The 17,504-nt window shown below is 47.5% G+C and overlaps 2 protein-coding genes across 2 annotated transcripts in view; one reads left to right on the top strand and one right to left on the bottom strand.

Annotated features, from left to right (window-relative positions):
- TNKS (tankyrase) overlaps nt 1-11,234 on the top strand; it is a 172,371-nt gene extending 161,137 nt beyond the window's left edge. The window contains exons 25-27 of the mRNA XM_033061301.2: nt 799-985; nt 1,738-1,894; nt 5,801-11,234. Of these exons, the coding sequence (XP_032917192.1) occupies nt 799-985; nt 1,738-1,894; nt 5,801-5,887 (431 nt within the window). The 3' untranslated portion in view covers nt 5,888-11,234. The remainder of the gene's footprint in view (nt 1-798; nt 986-1,737; nt 1,895-5,800) is intronic.
- Nucleotides 11,235-12,253: 1,019 nt separating this feature from the next.
- On the bottom strand, nt 12,254-16,977 carry DUSP4 (dual specificity phosphatase 4). The gene is made up of 4 exons (XM_033061302.2): nt 16,565-16,977; nt 13,666-13,802; nt 13,031-13,250; nt 12,254-12,892 (listed from the first exon to the last, which is right to left on the bottom strand). The coding sequence occupies exons 1-4, from the start codon at nt 16,956-16,958 to the stop codon at nt 12,507-12,509; spliced, it is 1,137 nt and encodes a 378-aa protein (XP_032917193.1). The 5' UTR covers nt 16,959-16,977; the 3' UTR covers nt 12,254-12,506.
- Nucleotides 16,978-17,504: the final 527 nt, after the last annotated feature.

The following is a 17,504-nucleotide window of genomic DNA, read 5'->3' as shown; positions in this document are numbered from 1 at the left end:
TAACAAAAAAACCCCAAACCTTACAAGGACCCACAGGCAATGTTATTGTTGCTGTGTCACCATCCTATGCAAGTAATCATGTTTCTACACTAGAAATGCAGAGGGTGCACTGGGGGTGTGGGGGTGGTGGAGTTACTCTGTGGTTAACTGCAATCCAAAAAACTACACTAGATAAGAAATACTTCTATTATGTTTTGGTTTTTTAAGAAAGAGGAAAGCTTTTTGCTAAGCTGTATCCTAGTCATTTCCAGTAAAGCTGCTGGGATGATGTTACATTGCTGTGAGAAACCCATGGTGTCTTCTAAATGAGGAGAGCAGCACACAATAGAAGTGTTTTGCCCTGGTGCTTCAGCAAGCATCAGGGGAAGGAATCAAAACTAACCTTGAGTTTCAGCAAGATTTCTTCAGAAATGCTTGCAAATAACAATTGCCTGAAGGTCCTTCTGCCCTAGATTCTTCTATGATTCTGTATTGGAAATTGGTTTTGGGTATGATTGTCCTGCCACCTTTGCCCCACCTTAACCAGTGCTGGCTCCTGGAGAAGGGTGTGCATTAACAAGATAAATTGCACTGAAATGTGAGTGGGAATGAAGCCATTTAATGAGACACGTGAAATGAGTGGAAAATGAGTCACACATGGGATTTTTTCAACCTGCTGGGTATCGCCCCCTTCCAGCTGACTGAGCACTCTTTCTGATATTTAACGGTCTCTTTGAGACAAATAAACTCCTCTTGACATTGAGTCTTGCATTACTATACAACTTAACAAGTATGTATCTTTTTGTGTCACTGTTCTAGGGTCTCCATTTATTAATGCTATCATTCACAAAGGGTTTGATGAAAGGCATGCATATATTGGAGGAATGTTTGGAGCTGGAATTTACTTTGCTGAGAACTCCTCAAAGAGCAACCAATATGTGTATGGAATAGGGGGAGGAACTGGCTGTCCCACACACAAAGACAGGTCGTGTTACATCTGCCACAGGTAGGACTCCAGCAGAGTTCCCCACACATAACTCTGACTGTCCTGGTTTTTATGATCCTGGTGCAGGATGACCTGTAGGCAAAGAATGGCCACTTGAGCTTGGTCATGGCAGGAAATATGCAGTCTTCATTTGTCAGGGCTGGACAAAAATGAATACAAATGCAGTAAGTCCCACAGGAGAGTCAAAAATTGCATCTAATCATGCAATGAATATAAATCGAAGTGAGCTGTGGCTCAGTAAAGAGGCTTGAAACAGCAAGTTTGAAAATGAAGAGTCAGAGGAAAATAGCAATTAAACTCCGAGCACTCTCAGGACAAAACTGCAGTGCAAAGTGGTGGTCAGCAGTACGGTTTGGTATTGTGGATAAGTTAATTTTGGAGGTAGATAATTTCGGAACAAGACTTAATCACAGTTTTATTTTGTCTGGAGTAGATCAATGTGTTTCTTCCACTTTGACACCTGTCCATTCCCTGCTGGTAGGAACACAGAGAGTTTCAGCTTGTTTTAACAGCTTTATATAAAATTAACTAGAACAGACTTCCATCTGAGGGTTAAACAAACTGTATGTTCCCTTCTGTGTGTCATGAAATATTTTTGTGACAGGTTTTATACAGTCTTAGAACTGGTTTCTAGAAGTGTTTCTCTAAAAAGCCTTGAGAAATGAATTGTATTGATATAAAAGTCTGAAATCATTCTGGAAGCATACAACTTGTAGCAAGATATTTGAAAATTATACTCTCTTTTGTTTTAGACAAATGCTCTTCTGTAGAGTGACCCTTGGAAAATCCTTTCTTCAGTTCAGCACAATGAAAATGGCTCATGCCCCTCCTGGGCACCATTCTGTTATCGGCAGGCCGAGTGTGAATGGACTTGCTTACGCTGAGTATGTTATCTACAGAGGAGAACAGGTAGGTGGGTTAGCAAGGACTGGCTTTATAGAAGGACAGAGCTTGGAGCTGGAGGTGGGATGTGGTTGATTTCCAGACCAAGTGTGCTGTGGTAATGCTGCTGATGAGGTTGTTGGGGTTTTTTTTTCATTTAAATGGGGAAATAAACATTGAACTGTATCTAGACAGCAAATGCTACTCCTATCCACTGACCTGCTCTGACTTATATATGCAGAACTGCCTAATTTCCTCTGTGCAGCACTGATAGGAGTCTATTAAGAATTGTAGCTTCTCTCAGTAAATTGTTTCAGTCACATTGCGTTTTACTGGCATTACTGCAGTATCAAGGTCACGTGCATTCCTAGGGTTCTAGTACATCTTGAGGATTCTGGGCTTTTTACCTGTAGATTCCCAGCAGTGACAGAGACTACTACTCTTAAATGGTAGCTGGAGGAGCAAGGAGTCTTCAAAAGTTGATTTTTAATCTGAAAAACTCAGCTGTACCTTGACTCTAGAAAAGTGTTTTGCTTACTACTCTGGGTAGCTCCCCGATCACCCTACAAAACTGAATGAATAACCACAAATTCGTGGGGTCTGATGACAAAACATCCCAGGTCCTAAGGGAGCTGGCTGATGCCAGACCTCCCTCCATCATACCATGAGATTATGTCGGTTGGTTGGAGTATGCTGCTAATAATACCAGAATCATGGCTTTGATCCCTTTGTGGGCCATTCACTTAAGAGCTGGACTTGATGGTGTCCTTGCAGGTCCCTTCCAACTCCGAATATTCTGTGGTTCTGTGATATTTGAAAAGTCATGGCAGTCAGGCAAGCACCTCAGTGAATGGAAAAAGGGAGATATCACAGGCCACATTTTTTGAAAGGGGAGAAAAGTAGACACAAGGGAACTAGAGATAGGTGAACCTCACCTCTTTGCTTGGGAAGATTATGGAACAGATCCTCATTGAAGGCACATGAGAGATCACGAGGTGATTCAAGACAGCCAGCACAGCTTCAGAAAGCACAGATTGTGCCTGACCAGTCAGGTGACCTTCTATGACAGAGTGACAGTGATGGTCCCACAAAGCCTTCTCTTTTCTGAACCAAACAAGCCCATCTCTTTCAGCATCATCTTCCTTATCCTGTGCTCTCTCCCCCTGACTATCTTATTAGTCCTTTGCTGAACTTGGCTCCAGCTTCTTGGCATCTTTCTTGTGTTGGAGAACCTAAAAGTTTTGTGTGGTTTTTTAGATGTGGTCAAGTGAGTACTGAATAAACAGCACATGACTGCTACACCTGGTGTTGTACCACAGGATGCTCATAGTCTTATTTGCTGCCAGGACACACTACTGATTCTGCTTTAGCTTGATGTCACCCAAGGACCCCATCACCTTTTCAGCTGAGTGGCTTCTCATCTTGCAGTGTTACAAGGAATTAATCTCAGGTGCCTTTGCCCTTGCTGGATTACATGAGACTTCTGTAGGCTCAGTCTCCTCTCATCTGTTGAGGTTCCTCTGAATGGGGCCCTACCCTCTATCAACTTTAGCTTTTTTCCTGGGACTGAACTGGCTACCAGCTGTCCCCAGGAAATACCGGACACATCTACAGATGACTGACTGGGTCATGTGCTTTGGATGGGCCGAGTATTTTACTGCCAGTTAAGGCATTTGCAGGTTACATCGCAAGTTATTGACCCTTTTGAGGTCAGACTATCAGTCATCCGAGATTTTTCAGTATCTTAACAAGCAGTGACCGATTTGTAGGGTTAGCTAACAAGGAGAGTAATTCTGAATTCCTGTTGCACACAATTTCTGGCAGTGACTGTGTGGAAGAGGCATCTTTCTTTCTATTTGTGTTTTAACCAAGGTGTTAAGTACAATAATTTCATTATTATAAGCCGCACTGAGTATAAGCCGCACTTCCAGGTGCCAGCAACTTTTCATTCTTTGTCCATACATAAGCCGCATCTGATTATAAGCTGCACGTTACAATACTGAGTGTGATAAAAGGTATCTATTCTATCACCATCTGTTGAGGGTGGAGGCAGTGATCCTTATCTCAATGGCAGATATTCTGCTGGTGGGCCATCCATTGAAACCAGGCAGGGCATTGTTCTTTATCTTTTCACAACCAATCCTTCCTTCAGGGAGTAATTTTCTGCTAATGGCCCATTGAGTCCCACTGTATGACTGATAAAATTACTTCATCCCATTGGAAGTTGCTCCAGCCAGGGGGAAGAGCCCAACATTTCTTACTAAGATAAAAACAGAGGTTTTGGGATACTAAGGTAGCCCCTTTCTCTACTGGACTCCAGAGGAAAACTGGATTTCTCCACATCACCACTGGACCTTAGGAGGGAAACTACACCTTCTACAGGACCACTGCTTCAACTGAATCACATCTGTCACTGCAGGAGGATGCAGCCACCATTTACAGTAATTTCGCCTTAGCGCACCCCCCGGGAGTTGACAAAATTCGCAGCTTTGTAGATCAGATAAGGTGCACCGGACTATAAGGCGCACTTTTTTTTTGCAGCGAGGCTCTGTTCCCAGCTCCCTCTGCGTGGTTACTGGCCAAGGCCCCACCTCAACCTGGCAGCCATTGGCCCCCGGGCCCGCCTGTACCCGGCAGGGGCGGTGCCGCGGGCCCCCAGGCCTGCCTGTATCCAGCGGGGCTGGGGCATGCCCACCACCCCTCTGGGGCCAGGCTGTGGCCACCGCCCCTCCGTGCCGCCTCCACGGGGCCGGGGGGCGCCTCTGGAGGGGCCGTGCCGCCTCCATGGGGCCAGGGGGTGCCTGGGTAGGGGCCGTCCTGCCTGCACGGGGCTGGGGGGTGCCTCTGGAGGGGCCATGCCGCCTCCACGGGGCTGGGGGGTGCCTGTGTAGGGGCTGTGCCGCCTCCATGGGGCTGGGGGGCGCCTCTGGAGGGGCTGTGCCGCCTCCACGGGGCCGGGGGGTGCCTGTGTAGGGGCCGTGCCGCATCCATGGGGCCGGGGGGGTGCCTCTGGAGGGGCCGTCCCGCCTCCACGGGGCCAGGGGGCGCCTCTGGAGGGGCGGCTCCGCCTGCATGGGGCCGGGGCGTGCCTCTGGAGGGGCAGTTCTGCCTGCACGGGGCCGGGGTGTGCTTCTGGAGGGGCGGCTCCACCTGCACGGGGCCGGGGTGTGCCCGCCACCATTCCACCCCGCCTCCACCTGCCAGCCATGGCCCTGCCGGCTCACTCCGTGGCTCACAGCTCTTACTTCTGGGTAGGCATATTTTTTGAACTTCGTCCATCAGATAAGGCGCACTGGACTATAAGGCGCACTTCTGGGTTCCGGGGAAAATTTTAGTCAAAAGGGTGCACCTTATAGTCATGAAATTACTGTAATCAGACTGCTACCAACACCCTGCCTGACAGGGTGTCAGGTTGTACTCTGACTTTGTCAGGGTTTGGAGTTTGTTTCTTTGTAGTACTGTATTTCTATTTTAATTTCGCTAGAAAAAACTGTTATTCCTAATTACCATATTTTTGCCTGAAAGCCCCTTGATTTCAAAATTATAATAATTTGGAGGGAGGGGGTTTACATTCTCCATTTCAAAGAGAAGTTCCTGCCTTTGTCAGCAGACACCTGTCCTCCAAACTAAAACAGCAACATTTTGTTCTTTGTCCATATATAAGCCGCACCTGATTATAAGCCGCACTTTGGGTTCGGACCAACATTTTAGTCCGAATGGTGTGGTTTACAATCGTGAAATTACTGTACATCCTGCAGTTCCACATAGTGCTGGCTAAGTTTGAAATCCACTTTTTCTTGCATGTTGTGAACACAGATCTAGAGCCGATTATTGTGCTGTCCTTTCTGGTCACTGTTCAGTGAAATGCAAAAACTGGAACTTGCTGAGTTACCCTTGCATAAACCAGGGGTTTTTTTGTTATTTTACTTTCAGGCATACCCAGAATATCTCATTACGTACCAGATTGTGAAACCAGAAGCTCCCTCACAGACGGCAACAGCAGCAGAACAAAAGACCTAGTAGCTTCAGAGCAGTGGAGAAGGATGTGACTTCAATCTTGGACTGGAGGGATACTTGTTTCAGAAAATCAGTATCACATAAAATCCTTAACAACATGGAAATAAGCTGTATGTGTTTTTATAAAGTATTGCTGTCTTGATGATTATGATATGAGTAACTCTTGCATACTCAATTGCTACTGTTCCTCTTGAGGAAAGATTACAAGGGACTGCCTTTTAATAACATATCTCAGGCTCCTAGTCTCTGCAGTTACCATGTGTAAAATAATATTGTTTTAATCTAGACCTTGGGAACATTATTGTGCAAATGGAAATCTTTATTGGTGTCATCTCACGTTAAAATTTCAGACACTACTTTTCTAGTTACTTTATTTGCAGATAAATTGCATTAAGCCCATCATTTTCTTTTCAGCATACACCATTCATTTCCTGTTTTCAAGAAATCCTGTTTATTCTCCTTTTGTATTCTGAAGTTGAGCCAGAACCTTCTTGAAAATACTTTGCACAAAGTCAAGTTGACTAAAATCATTAACAATGCAATATAAATTTCATCTGAGGAGGGGCTAGGTCAAGTTCTCAATGTAGGGGTTTTTTTGTACACCTCTGAGAAAACAATAACATGAGTGAGTGTAACTTTAGATTGGAAGCAAACTATGTCAGTTCTCTGCCTTATCTGTGTGAGTTTTCTGGGGGAAGCCCTGGGAAGTGTTTGCAAGGGTAAAACCAGCTCTTGTGCTTAGAAGAACTTCATGAAACAGATCCATGCCCTCTGCTGGCATCTCTAAAAGAATATTTTTTAAGGCTTCTGTTAAGTACATGCAGCTTGTGGAATGTTCTCCAGTTATAGCAGGGTATGGTTTTACTGGGAGAAGCAGGTGAAAAGTCAAAAGATTTAATATAGGAGGGTGTATCTGGTTTATGTCCCTCTGTAAGATGAGACCCAGTAAATGAGTTTTGGGCTGATAAGGAAAAGTGTATTACAGAAATTTCCTATCACATCTTTGTGTGTGACATTACAGTTGAAGAGCTTAAGGAATTTACAAAAGTAATAATTTTTTTAAGTATCAATTTTACATTTTGATGAGAACAAAATTTTAAAGTATCAGTTGGCTAGCAGATTGATTTGCAGGTATACCAGAGAACAAAGTTAGGAATTTTTCACTTAATACCCTTCTTTCCTAATTCCCAGGTTTATTTTGCTGGGTAGAAGAAATTTCTTTTTAAGCATTGCATAGCACAGTATCAAATGGTTTCAAAAGTCCCCCTCATGGTGGATATGGATTTAACAAAAGTAGAAACTGTTTCTTTCTTGTGGTATTTTACAGTTTCAGAGAATGTTGAAGATCAAGACCTGTGAATCTTTTTCCTAACAACCAATACCAGGAGATGTGCTTCAGTATTGACCATGGAGGAAAAAAAATGTTCCTTTGGACACAACACATTGTACATTACCCGATCAACCAGCACTATTTAGTATCTGATGATCCAGTTCATGCATTCAGGTTTAATCCCCCTTAAAGCAAGAAAGCAACAGAATAGTGTGCTCTTAGTTCATAAAAATATACATGCTCCCCATAAGTGGGATTTTGCTAACATATTTGTATAAAACAGACTTAATCCTGAAGAGCGTTTCACTTTCAGCGTTAATACACAACATTTTTATTTTTAAAGTTAAGGCATTAATGTTGAAGCAAGTCATCCTCTCAAGAAATATCACCCACTGTAAAATCAGTCATTTGATGCAATATGGGCTACCTGAACATCATCTGTTTGTAATATCCCTAAAGAAAACCTTAGAAATAGCAATACTCCAACAGAACTTGAACTCTGAGTTTTACTTTTCTGGAGCTGACAGTAGATACATGTTTCTCACTTCATTTTGTGACCTGATTGAATATGTAGCTTTGAAGTCCTAGCCAGGCTCTAGCCTAGTTGTCTTTTTAAACAAGTTTCATTGATAAAATTGGGTGCTTGTATTGTAGATACTTGTTTCATAGTGTTAGGGTTGCAAAGATCACCACTAGGCTTTGAAGCTTTGTATTTACCATTTAAGTTTGGGGTTTGTTTTTCATTTAGTTAGTAATGGAATGAGGGGATGTGGCTATCTGCACTAGGGTTTCAGATAGCGACCAGAGTAAGTGCTGCTCTCCATCCTCAGTTACACATAGTTTTAAATGGTGAAACAGCTGTGCTGCTTAGGTGAGCAAAATGGTTAACGTGGGCATGAAAATTAAAACCTTTACATCTTAAAAAAAACCACCCCAAAATCTAATTAAGAAAAACCCCACAGTCCACACCAGATGTTGTTCTTGCGTGTTGTTTCCTATGTGCTGGTTGTACTAATGGCTAGTCTGGATTCCTTTTGCAGCCTGAAATTTCTACAGGATAAAAATAGCCTGAAGCAGACTGAGGGGAGACCCCACTGGAGTCTTCAGCATCCTCATGAGAGGAAATGAAGGGGCAGGTACCAATATCTTCACTCCTGTGATCAGTAACAGGACTGGAAGAAACAACATGAAGCTGAGTCAGGGAAGATTTAGGTTGGATATTAGGAGAAAGGATTTTCACCCAGAGGGTGGTTGGGCACAGGAACAGGCTCCCTAGGGAAGTGGTCACAGCACCAAGCATGACAGAGTCCAAGAAGCTTTTGGACAGCACTCTCAAGCACCTGGTGTGACTCTTGCGGCTGTCTTGTGAAGAGCCAGGAGATGGACTCAGTGATCCTGATGGATCCCTTCCAACTCAGCATATTCTGTGATTCTACTTTCCAGTATCTTTGAACTGCCAGTGTTAATGTTTCTGATGTTCTGTGCAGAGTAAAGATGCTGTGTGAGGAAATAATTTTGCAGTGGTTTTTGTCTTGTAATGACATGATTTCATATCTGTTTGTGGCCAGACACAAAGGAATACCCAGGCCTGATGATGCATCTGTGTTGTAGACACCTGTGCAGGAGTAGCGTATGTTGTCATAACTCCTCTTACAGTTCAAAACAAAGTGAGAATCTGCCCATCAATATCAAAGTTACTTGTTAAAAACCCAGTCGTGGTTGTGGTGGTAGAGCCGCATTTGGCAGGCTGTTAATGGTACAGACAATGCTGTTTTAGCTGGAGGAGTTAACCACAATGGGACCTTAAAAATACCTTGACCCCATAACCAGGCAGTTGCTGCCTCTGAGAAATGAAGTTTTTGACCTCCTGAGAAGAGCAGTCCCCTGATACTGCGATGCTAATTTTGCAGCATTAGATCACCAGTGGAGGCACAGTAGGAGCTGAGGACATAAGAACACTGGGCTAGGCCCTCATAGGCTTGGGAGCCCAGGGACAGAACTTGGTGTCTGCTGGCACAAGGGACAATGTGTCACTTAGGCCTGTTGATTTTTGTCAGTGTCCCTTTGAGGCAGCATTTTGAAACTTCTGTGTAGTTTTGCAACAGATCTTAACAGGTAAAACAGAAAGTCACCATCTAACAAAAGAGAGAGGGTTCTGCTCTCCATTGCTGAAACTGTTTCCATGAAAGTGATGACTTAGGTACCTGGTGCAGAGTGATCCTGAAGTCTGATTGCTGTCAACAAAACTTTTGTTAGGATTAAAAGCAGACAGTACAGTACCTTAATAAGGTATATTTTAGTTTCTCATTTTTATCTACCATTTGTGTTTGATCCCAGCTTCACAGAGACTGTTACAAACCTCTTACACTACTTCCACCATTATGCAGTAACTACTGTTTTTCTAACCTCTGTTTCGAGTGTTTGCATGTGATGCAATTGAATCCCACTGCATTATGAATCAGAAATTTATTTTGCCTCCAAACTTAAACTTTGTTTGTTTGTTTGTTATGGGAGTACCCCAAAAGAAAATTCTACACTGAAGCAAAAAGAAAACTCTGCAAAATGTTCTGCACTGTTGGCTTTGATGGGCAGCAGACAACAGAAAAGGAAGGTGGTATATAGGAGGGAGTAGCTCCTGGAGAAGGGCACTTTCTTGGCTCTGGAAACCAGCTGCTTCTACTGTTAGTTGTAGGTTAGAGGAGGTATCTGCTCACTGTAAATGTGTAAGATGCTGAGGGATGCTGTCGAACTGCATGACCTGTGAGAGCTACTTAAGATGGTGGCAAATCTCAAAAAAGCCTCCTGCATCCCTGCAATGAAATCAGTTTCTGCACAGTTCATGCACTGCCTGCAATTTCTATATGGAACTGTTAACAGAAATTGCCCTGAACAGTATTTTTCAAGATTGTTAAAAGGAGGGGTGCAGCCACAAAACAGATTAGTCTGAACATTTCTAATCATACTCAGAAGCTGAATGAATGTCAGGAAGCACGTGAATTTATTTTCAGTGGGAATTCTCTATTTACATGCTGCTTTGCCACAGAAGATCTAGCTCAGAAATCTAAAAGAATGTGTATCTAATACATGCTTCAGTTATGTTAAGCTGAGTATTTGTGCAGCATTGTAAGCTAGGCTGAAGCCTGATAGGGAAGACCTGGGAAAGCACATATTCAGTTGATGCCTCACATAGCAAGTGGCTTGTGAACCTCCACAGACTTGAATCCATTGGTGATCAGAGGTGGTGGCTTGACACAGTCCAGAGCGTGTTCTCCTGGAGTTTTCGAGAATGGTAGGACAGATGTGCAGAGACGGAGTGGCAGTGTTCCCACCTCTCTGAACACAGAGTAGCTGTGAAACCCAGGGTATTAAGGAACACTGTATGTGTGTTAAAATCTCTAAGTAAGGTGAATGAGCCTGGGAAGCTGTAAGGAACACAGGAAGCAGATGCATTTCCAGTACATTGATATATATGCCTCTCAAGTCACATTATCTGACTGATTTTGATGCAGCGGTCTTGTTGAACCTGTTGGTGGCAAGTTTTAGTGCTGGTCCCATTAATTACTAGATTATTAGAATCTCTGTTATTACAAGATAATTTTGACACTTTCTTAACATCTGCAGAACTTGCTTCAGCTTTGGAAATTGAAAGGGGGTATTTTGTGCTGCAGTTCCATGAGTTTGTTCTTTGTCATTCCTAACTGCTTTCTCTGACAACCCAGATGGCAATGTAGCTGAGAGTTGAATTTCTAGACCTTTTTTTGTGTAACTTGTTTTCATAACTAGCCCTGTATGTGTCCTTTCTTGGTTGCCAGTTACCTGGTGCTGGGATATTTATTTATTTCTTCTTTTATCTTCTTTCTCAAAATTGAAGACGATGGGCAGTTTCTCAGCTTACCTACATGGTGGACTTTAGGTAACACCTCTGTAACAACTGAGTTTGATCTATAAATGTGCTTGGCTAAATGTCTGATCTGCAATACTTGTAATAGTTTAAAGTCAATAAATACATTTTTAACAGTTGCTCTGTGAAAATGGAATGTGTGCACAACCTGCTGTTCTGTCTTGATCTTAGGACAAATTTGCTCCAGCCAAACTGTTGAAAACAGTTTTATTTTTATTTTCTCCAAACAATGTTTTTTCCCTCCCTCAAGCAATAAATAAAAAGTTGATTTCTAGGGGGAAAAAAAAAAAAAAAAGAAAAAGAACAAAACCATACATATGTACATCAGCCACACAGGCATCTTGTGTGTTGGACTGGAGGGAAGGACAGAGGTAGGGTGAGAAATAAGGCTCCAGGTGGGTTGAAGATGAGGCATTTTCAAGGCTTGGATCAAAAGCTACAGAAATGTTGCACAGGTGGAACAAGACAGCACAGGAAAAGGGCTGGTCATGAGGTGGGGGAAGCTTGAAAATACTGAGTGGCACCTCTGTCCTCCACCCTGCAGCTTCTTTTTTCAATTATAGCCCACCCATGTCCTATTCTGCTTCTTTGGGAAGAAGAGCAGTAGGCCACCATTGGAGAGGAAACTGAACAGAGTAATCAAAAGCAGCCCCAACCCCTTTTTTCTCATCCTAAAGCCACAGGAGATTGGACCTAAGTTTTGTAAAAACCTGTGATCCACCAAAGCAAGAAAAGAGGCATTTCAGACTACATCTCTCCCTCCACACCACTGCAACCACAGAGATTGCTCTCCCCCACTGGAATAGGCTCAGCTGGTGACTTGGCTGGTGCCTGCCAGCTCCTGCCTCAACTCCCCAGCCATTGGCAGGGCTGAGGTTGTGTGCAGGCTGCCCTGTGGTACCACTCCTGCTCGGCCCAAGGCCCTGCCTGCAGCTCTGCTGAAGTGTACCTGGCTCAGGTAAGCAGCACACACACACAGGCTTCTCTGCAAGGGGGAGGGCTGCTGCACAATAAAAACAGGGTATGCTCCCTTGTCAACCTAGATGAGCTGGGGGCAGAAACATGGGAAGAAGGGGACGTGTAAAAAAAACAAGATCGCAAAGTAGGGATGGAAACACATAAAGACCAGGCACTTGAGGAAACCCAGTATACTATTTTTTTCCTCTCGGAGAGAGCCTGGAAAACGTCAAGGTTTGTGGCTTTTACAACTTCATGCTTTCAAAACCTAACAACAAAAGCAAATAAATGAAGATGAGGTAAGAAATTTCTCTATGAAAAAGATGTTGAGTCCATGGTGAATGGCAGTGTCCGGCAGTATTGCTTAACATCACAGGGCTCCATGCGCCCCCTGCATGCCTGGCACTACCTGCCCGGCTGGCCTTGGCCCTGAGCTAACAGCTGGGCGATGTGGTGATGGGGCTGTGCAGATAGGGGAGGTTGCTGGGGGTGGCATGGACATTGACAGACACTGGGAAGCTGAAGACAAACTGCGAGGTTGGGGTGGAGGTGGCCTTGCCCCGTTCCCGCAGCGTCCCTGAGGGGCTGACGGCCTCCACTGCATATGAAGTGGCCAACACCTGTGACTCGAACTGCAGCAGCTGCCCCATGAAGCTGAAGTTGGGGGAGATGATGCTCCGGCGCTGCTTGACAAACTCGAAGGCCTCCTCTAGCTTGACACGTTTCTTCATCATCAGGTACGCTAAGCAGATGGTTGCTGAGCGGGAGATGCCAGCCTGGCAGTGCACCAGGACCCGGCCACAGCACTCCTTCACCGAGTCTGGAGGGCAACAGAGGTGAGACATGAGACCCTTACCCTGCCACCATGGACCAACCCCTCAGCAAGCCTGCAGGTGGTGGCTGACCTCCCTCCTACCAGTGTCACTAATGGACATAACATCTCTGCACAGGCACTCACCAATGTACTCAATTGCTTCCATGAACCAGGAGCTGATGTCAGCTTTATGGTTATCCTCCACAGGGATACACTTGTACTGGTAGTGCCCCTCAAAGTGGTTTGGGCAGTCTGAGGAGACGTTCAGCAGGGCTGTGATGCCCAGTGCATCAAGCATGTCCCGTCGAGCTGCGTGATAAGCGCTGCCAAGGTAGAGGAAGGGAAGGATTTCCACAGGCCGACCCTGTTACAGAGAAAAACAACAGATACGGAGTTGACCAGGGGACACTGGCAGGCAGGACACACATCCAGATGGCTTGGAAACATCAAGCTGTGCAGCAACCTGGCACCTGATCGAGGGCCCTCAGAAGAGGGTGTAGAGGCTGCCTTCCTGAGGTGCTAAACCTATTTCAGCCCTTCCTCCCTCTCCATCCTGTTCAGAAACAGGCAGGTATGGGGTAGGAGGATTTGAGCTTGTCTGCTCTTTGGGGCACACAAACACCCTGGGATTACAAGGATCACCATGCTTTCCCATGAGAGGAGAGGGAGCAGGGCTCTGGCTCCCCAAGCCCCAGCAGAGGGACAGCAGAGAGACTACTGTTAGAGCAGGTTGCTGGAAGGGTAGTCAAAATAGCTAAGCACTGGGCTTTTGGACATACCTGGTCATGAAAGGGGGTCCCACAGGAACTGCAGCCCAAATCCAGGGGCTCAACGCTGATGGGGGGTGACACATTGCTCAGGGACTTGGTTTTTGCACAGAATTCAGGGTACTCCAAAGAGAAGCGCTCATAGCCCCCTGCAAGAAGAGATGCACGCACTGTTATCCCAGAATGCATCCACAGGACTGCAGAATGGTACAGCTGGAGATGCCCTTGGCCACTAGATGATGCTAGACTAGCGATGGAGAGTGGCCTCCTGCCCCAGGAGGAGTAGTCAGGCTCTTGGCAGCAAGGGGGGAATCCCTGAGGCCCTACCATTCCTTTGGAACAAGAGCACCAAGAGCAATGATCTTGGCCATCCGAAGTCTCTGGTCCAGGGTTCAGTCTCTTGCATACTGCCGGTCAAAACCCCAGCCTGAGGCCAAGGTTGCTCTCTGAGACAATGAAGGGAGGATTTATTTTCAGCATACTCAGATTTAAATAGGAAAAACTGCTTCAAGGCCAAAGACTGTTCAGTTCTCGTCTTCCCTTGACATGTAATTTTGTCACAAAAGACAGGCAGGTCTCCTGTTCCCAGCTTGATGCTCCAGCTCAGAGCTCCCAAAACAACAGACCAGGAAAACCCTGGCTCTGGCCAGGTATAGCCAAGCTGACCCACAGCAAAGCTGCCCTCGTAGAAAGGTGTCTGCTGCCTCCCAAGGACACAGGTGCAAACTGACATGCAAGGACACATGGAGCAGCTTGTTCCTCTGACCTGCTGCTAGGGGATAAGCACAGGCGACATCAGGGCTTCATCATGGCAGGTAAAACAAGAGCAAACCCCACTGAGTTCCCAGGACAGGGAAACTGCGATGTTGGCTTCCCAATAAACATTTCTGGTGAGATTTCCTTTTCTCATTTAAATTAAATCAACAACCCTGACATCCTTGTAGGGTCTGACTTTGGGCCTCAAAATCAGTGAAAATCAAGTATTTTACCGTGACCACAGGACTCCAGCTAGATCAAGCTCTGACTCTCAGGATGGTTCTTGAAGACTCAAACCAACTGCAGGACCTTATGCCTACAGATTTCGGCTTACCAGAGCATACAGCAGAACACATTTTTTTTGTCCAGCCTTAGCTCTGAGAGTGCCCTGAATAAGGCTGGATATTCAAAACAATGGATACAAGCATCTCAAGCAGCCCAGGAATCCCTAGACAGCTAGAGCCAGATAATTCCAGCATCCCAGTGTCCTTTGTGGTTTCCTCCCCCTAAAAGAGGAAGGGCTTTAGTACCTTAAAGCGGTGCAGATGCATCACTGCATTTGCATTGTCCCTCCCACACAGCCAGGACAGTTTGCAGAGATTTCATTTCCCTTGCCTGACATGCCTTTACAGTCTTACCAAGAGCCCTCATCAGACGACTTCCAGGGATCTGATCCCAAAATCCCTGGATCTACTACATTGCACTCCAGTGGTCATCACACCATGAGAGGGAAAAGCTACCCAGGGTGATGGGCAGAAACATCTTGGAAAGAATGATTCTTGTAAAGAAAAAGAGGCCTTTTCAAATGATCCAGCAGCTCCTGGCTGCACATGCTAGCCCTGTCTGGTGCAGAAGCCAGGCAGAGCAGGTGCCCATAGCCAAGCAACACCCAGCCAGGTTGTTTCACAGGGAACGTGCTGTTTCACAGCAGCCTGCCCTGCACAAAACAGATGTGTGATCTTTATCATGACCTGCATCCAACAACTGTGCACCTGGGCATGCACAGCTCTGGGTTAGTGTAGCTCTCATGGAATCAGAGCAAGATTATTTTAGTAGCTCTGTGGTACACAAAGAAGAGTATGGTGCTGAGACTGAGTCTCTTGGAACTCATTCCTTAAAAGGGCTCCTATTCCAACCAACCTCCCACAAGAACCACAGAGGCACCAGAAGCTCTCAGCTGACTAAGGCCACCCTTGAAGCACAGCAGCATTTCCTGCCACATGCGTGGCTCCAGCACCACACTGGTGAAGGATCCTGCTCCTGAGCAAGCCCTTGCTGCGCAGCCACTCCGCAGCAGCACATTCTATCGCATCCTTGGAACAGCTCCTGCTGCTTTTACTGTATCTAGTGCAACCGAATCTAGTATCTAGTACAACTAGTACAATCTATCTATCTAGTATCTGTTTCAACTGAAATGCTACTTTCTCATCTATAAAGCCTCTTAATGGATTCGCTACTCTGCATACACATCCTCAACCGTGCTGTAAGCAAGCCCAGGAATAAATTGATTCTCAGGCTGTAAACAAAAAAGCCCCACAGAGCTCATCCAGGAAACGCAGCTGAGCATCCCCCACCATCCCATCCCCTAAATCATCTCACAGCAATTCTCAAGACCAGCAGCTCCAAATGTGCACAGCTTTTCATTTAACACACGGCAGAGGGGAGAAGCCCTGATCCCTGCTGCAGTCTCAACAGGAGCACAGAGGTACCCAAGGGTTTTCTGCCCGCTGCAAAGGGACATCGCAGTGACAGCAGGTACTTGACTCTACACAAACACCTCCTCCACCATGGGGCTGGGTATGAACTCAAACAAAGCGTGGGGGGATTTCCCTCAGGTCCCAGGCAGGGCCACGGGGCCCGGTCGATGCCCCTGAGCCAGCTCAGGCCGCCCGGGCACCCACGCACGGGGCTGATGGCCACGCTGCCACCATCTCGGGACCCCAGCTCCGGGGCAGCGCAGCCCCGGTGCGTGAGGCACCCCAGCCCTCCCGCCGGTTCCCAACTTCTGGCAGGACAGCCGGAGGCGGGAGAAAGGAGCGCCCTGCCCGGGGCGCGGCGAGGCCGGACCCCCATTCTCGGGCGGGGACAGCTGTCCGCGGCCAGTTCCCCCTCGTCATTCCCGGTGTCCCCGCCGCCCGCTCCGCGATGGTGGTACCTGCCAGGAGACGGATGTCGGCGCGCGCCGTGTCGCGACGGAGCGCGCGCACTACGAGCGCCACAGTGCTGTCCTCCCGCAGGGCCTCCGCGCGCGGGCTGCGCTCGTCATACACCACGACGGCGGCATAGAGCCCGGCCCGCAGCCGCGCTCGCACCTCGCCCTCGGCCGGCAGGATCTGCTCCAGGCTCACGGCTCCCTTGGCCCGCCGCCGCACGATGGTGTTGCAGCGCACGTTGAGCGCCCCGCGGATATGCCCGGCGCTGTGCGCCAGGAAGGGCCGGCAGTCCAGCACCAGGCAACGCGCGGCGCCGCCGGCCCCGGCTTCGTCGCGGCCCACAAGCCGCCTCAGCGCGCTGCCCTCCATCTCGCGCAGCCCCTCGGTGGCCACCATGGCGGGGGCAGCACCCGCCGGGCCCCGCGCCCGCCGCTCACGCACCCCCACGCGCCGCGCGCAGCCTTTACTACCCGGCGGCGACCGGCTCGCGCCCGCGCCTCGCCCCACCCCGCCCCGCCCATTCACGGGGCGCCGGGGCCGCATGAATGGAGGGGAGGTGGCGCGCGGGCGCGGCGACGTCACCGCTTCCATTCATAAATAAGAAAATCGGTCGCGCTGCCGGCCGATCGCGGGTTGTGAATGGGGGAGAGCGGTGGTCCGCGCCTTGCCTTTGTCACCGCGGGTCAGCGTCGTATCACCCCCGCTGGGACCTCTCCGGGACACACACGCTGCGGGGCATACCCGCGTGCACAGACACGGGTGCGCGTGTGCGCGTACTGCTGGGCGTGTACATGCTGCGGGGCACGCGCCCATCTATGCACACAGACACACACACCATACATACGGAGACACACACACACAGAGACGCACAGTCACACAGACACAGGCACACACACAGGCGCATACACGCACACACTCAGGCACACACACACTCACTCAGGC

The sequence above is a fragment of the Catharus ustulatus genome, chromosome 5 (genome assembly GCF_009819885.2).
Source record: "Catharus ustulatus isolate bCatUst1 chromosome 5, bCatUst1.pri.v2, whole genome shotgun sequence".
In the NCBI taxonomy this organism is placed as follows: domain Eukaryota; kingdom Metazoa; phylum Chordata; class Aves; order Passeriformes; family Turdidae; genus Catharus; species Catharus ustulatus.
Note: the sequence above shows the minus strand (reverse complement) of the source record. Positions and strands in the feature narration are given on the sequence as shown.

Bases quoted from the DNA above. Each gene is read 5' to 3' on its own strand.
- DUSP4 (XM_033061302.2), bottom strand. From the start codon at position 16,958: ATGGTGGCCACCGAGGGGCTGCGCGAGATGGAGGGCAGCGCGCTGAGG. The intron at 13,251-13,665 runs GTATGTCCAAAA...TCTCTGTAACAG, and splicing joins GGACCCCCTTTCATGACCAG to GGTCGGCCTGTGGAAATCCT. The intron at 12,893-13,030 runs GTGAGTGCCTGT...GTTGCCCTCCAG, and splicing joins GGAAGCAATTGAGTACATTG to ACTCGGTGAAGGAGTGCTGT.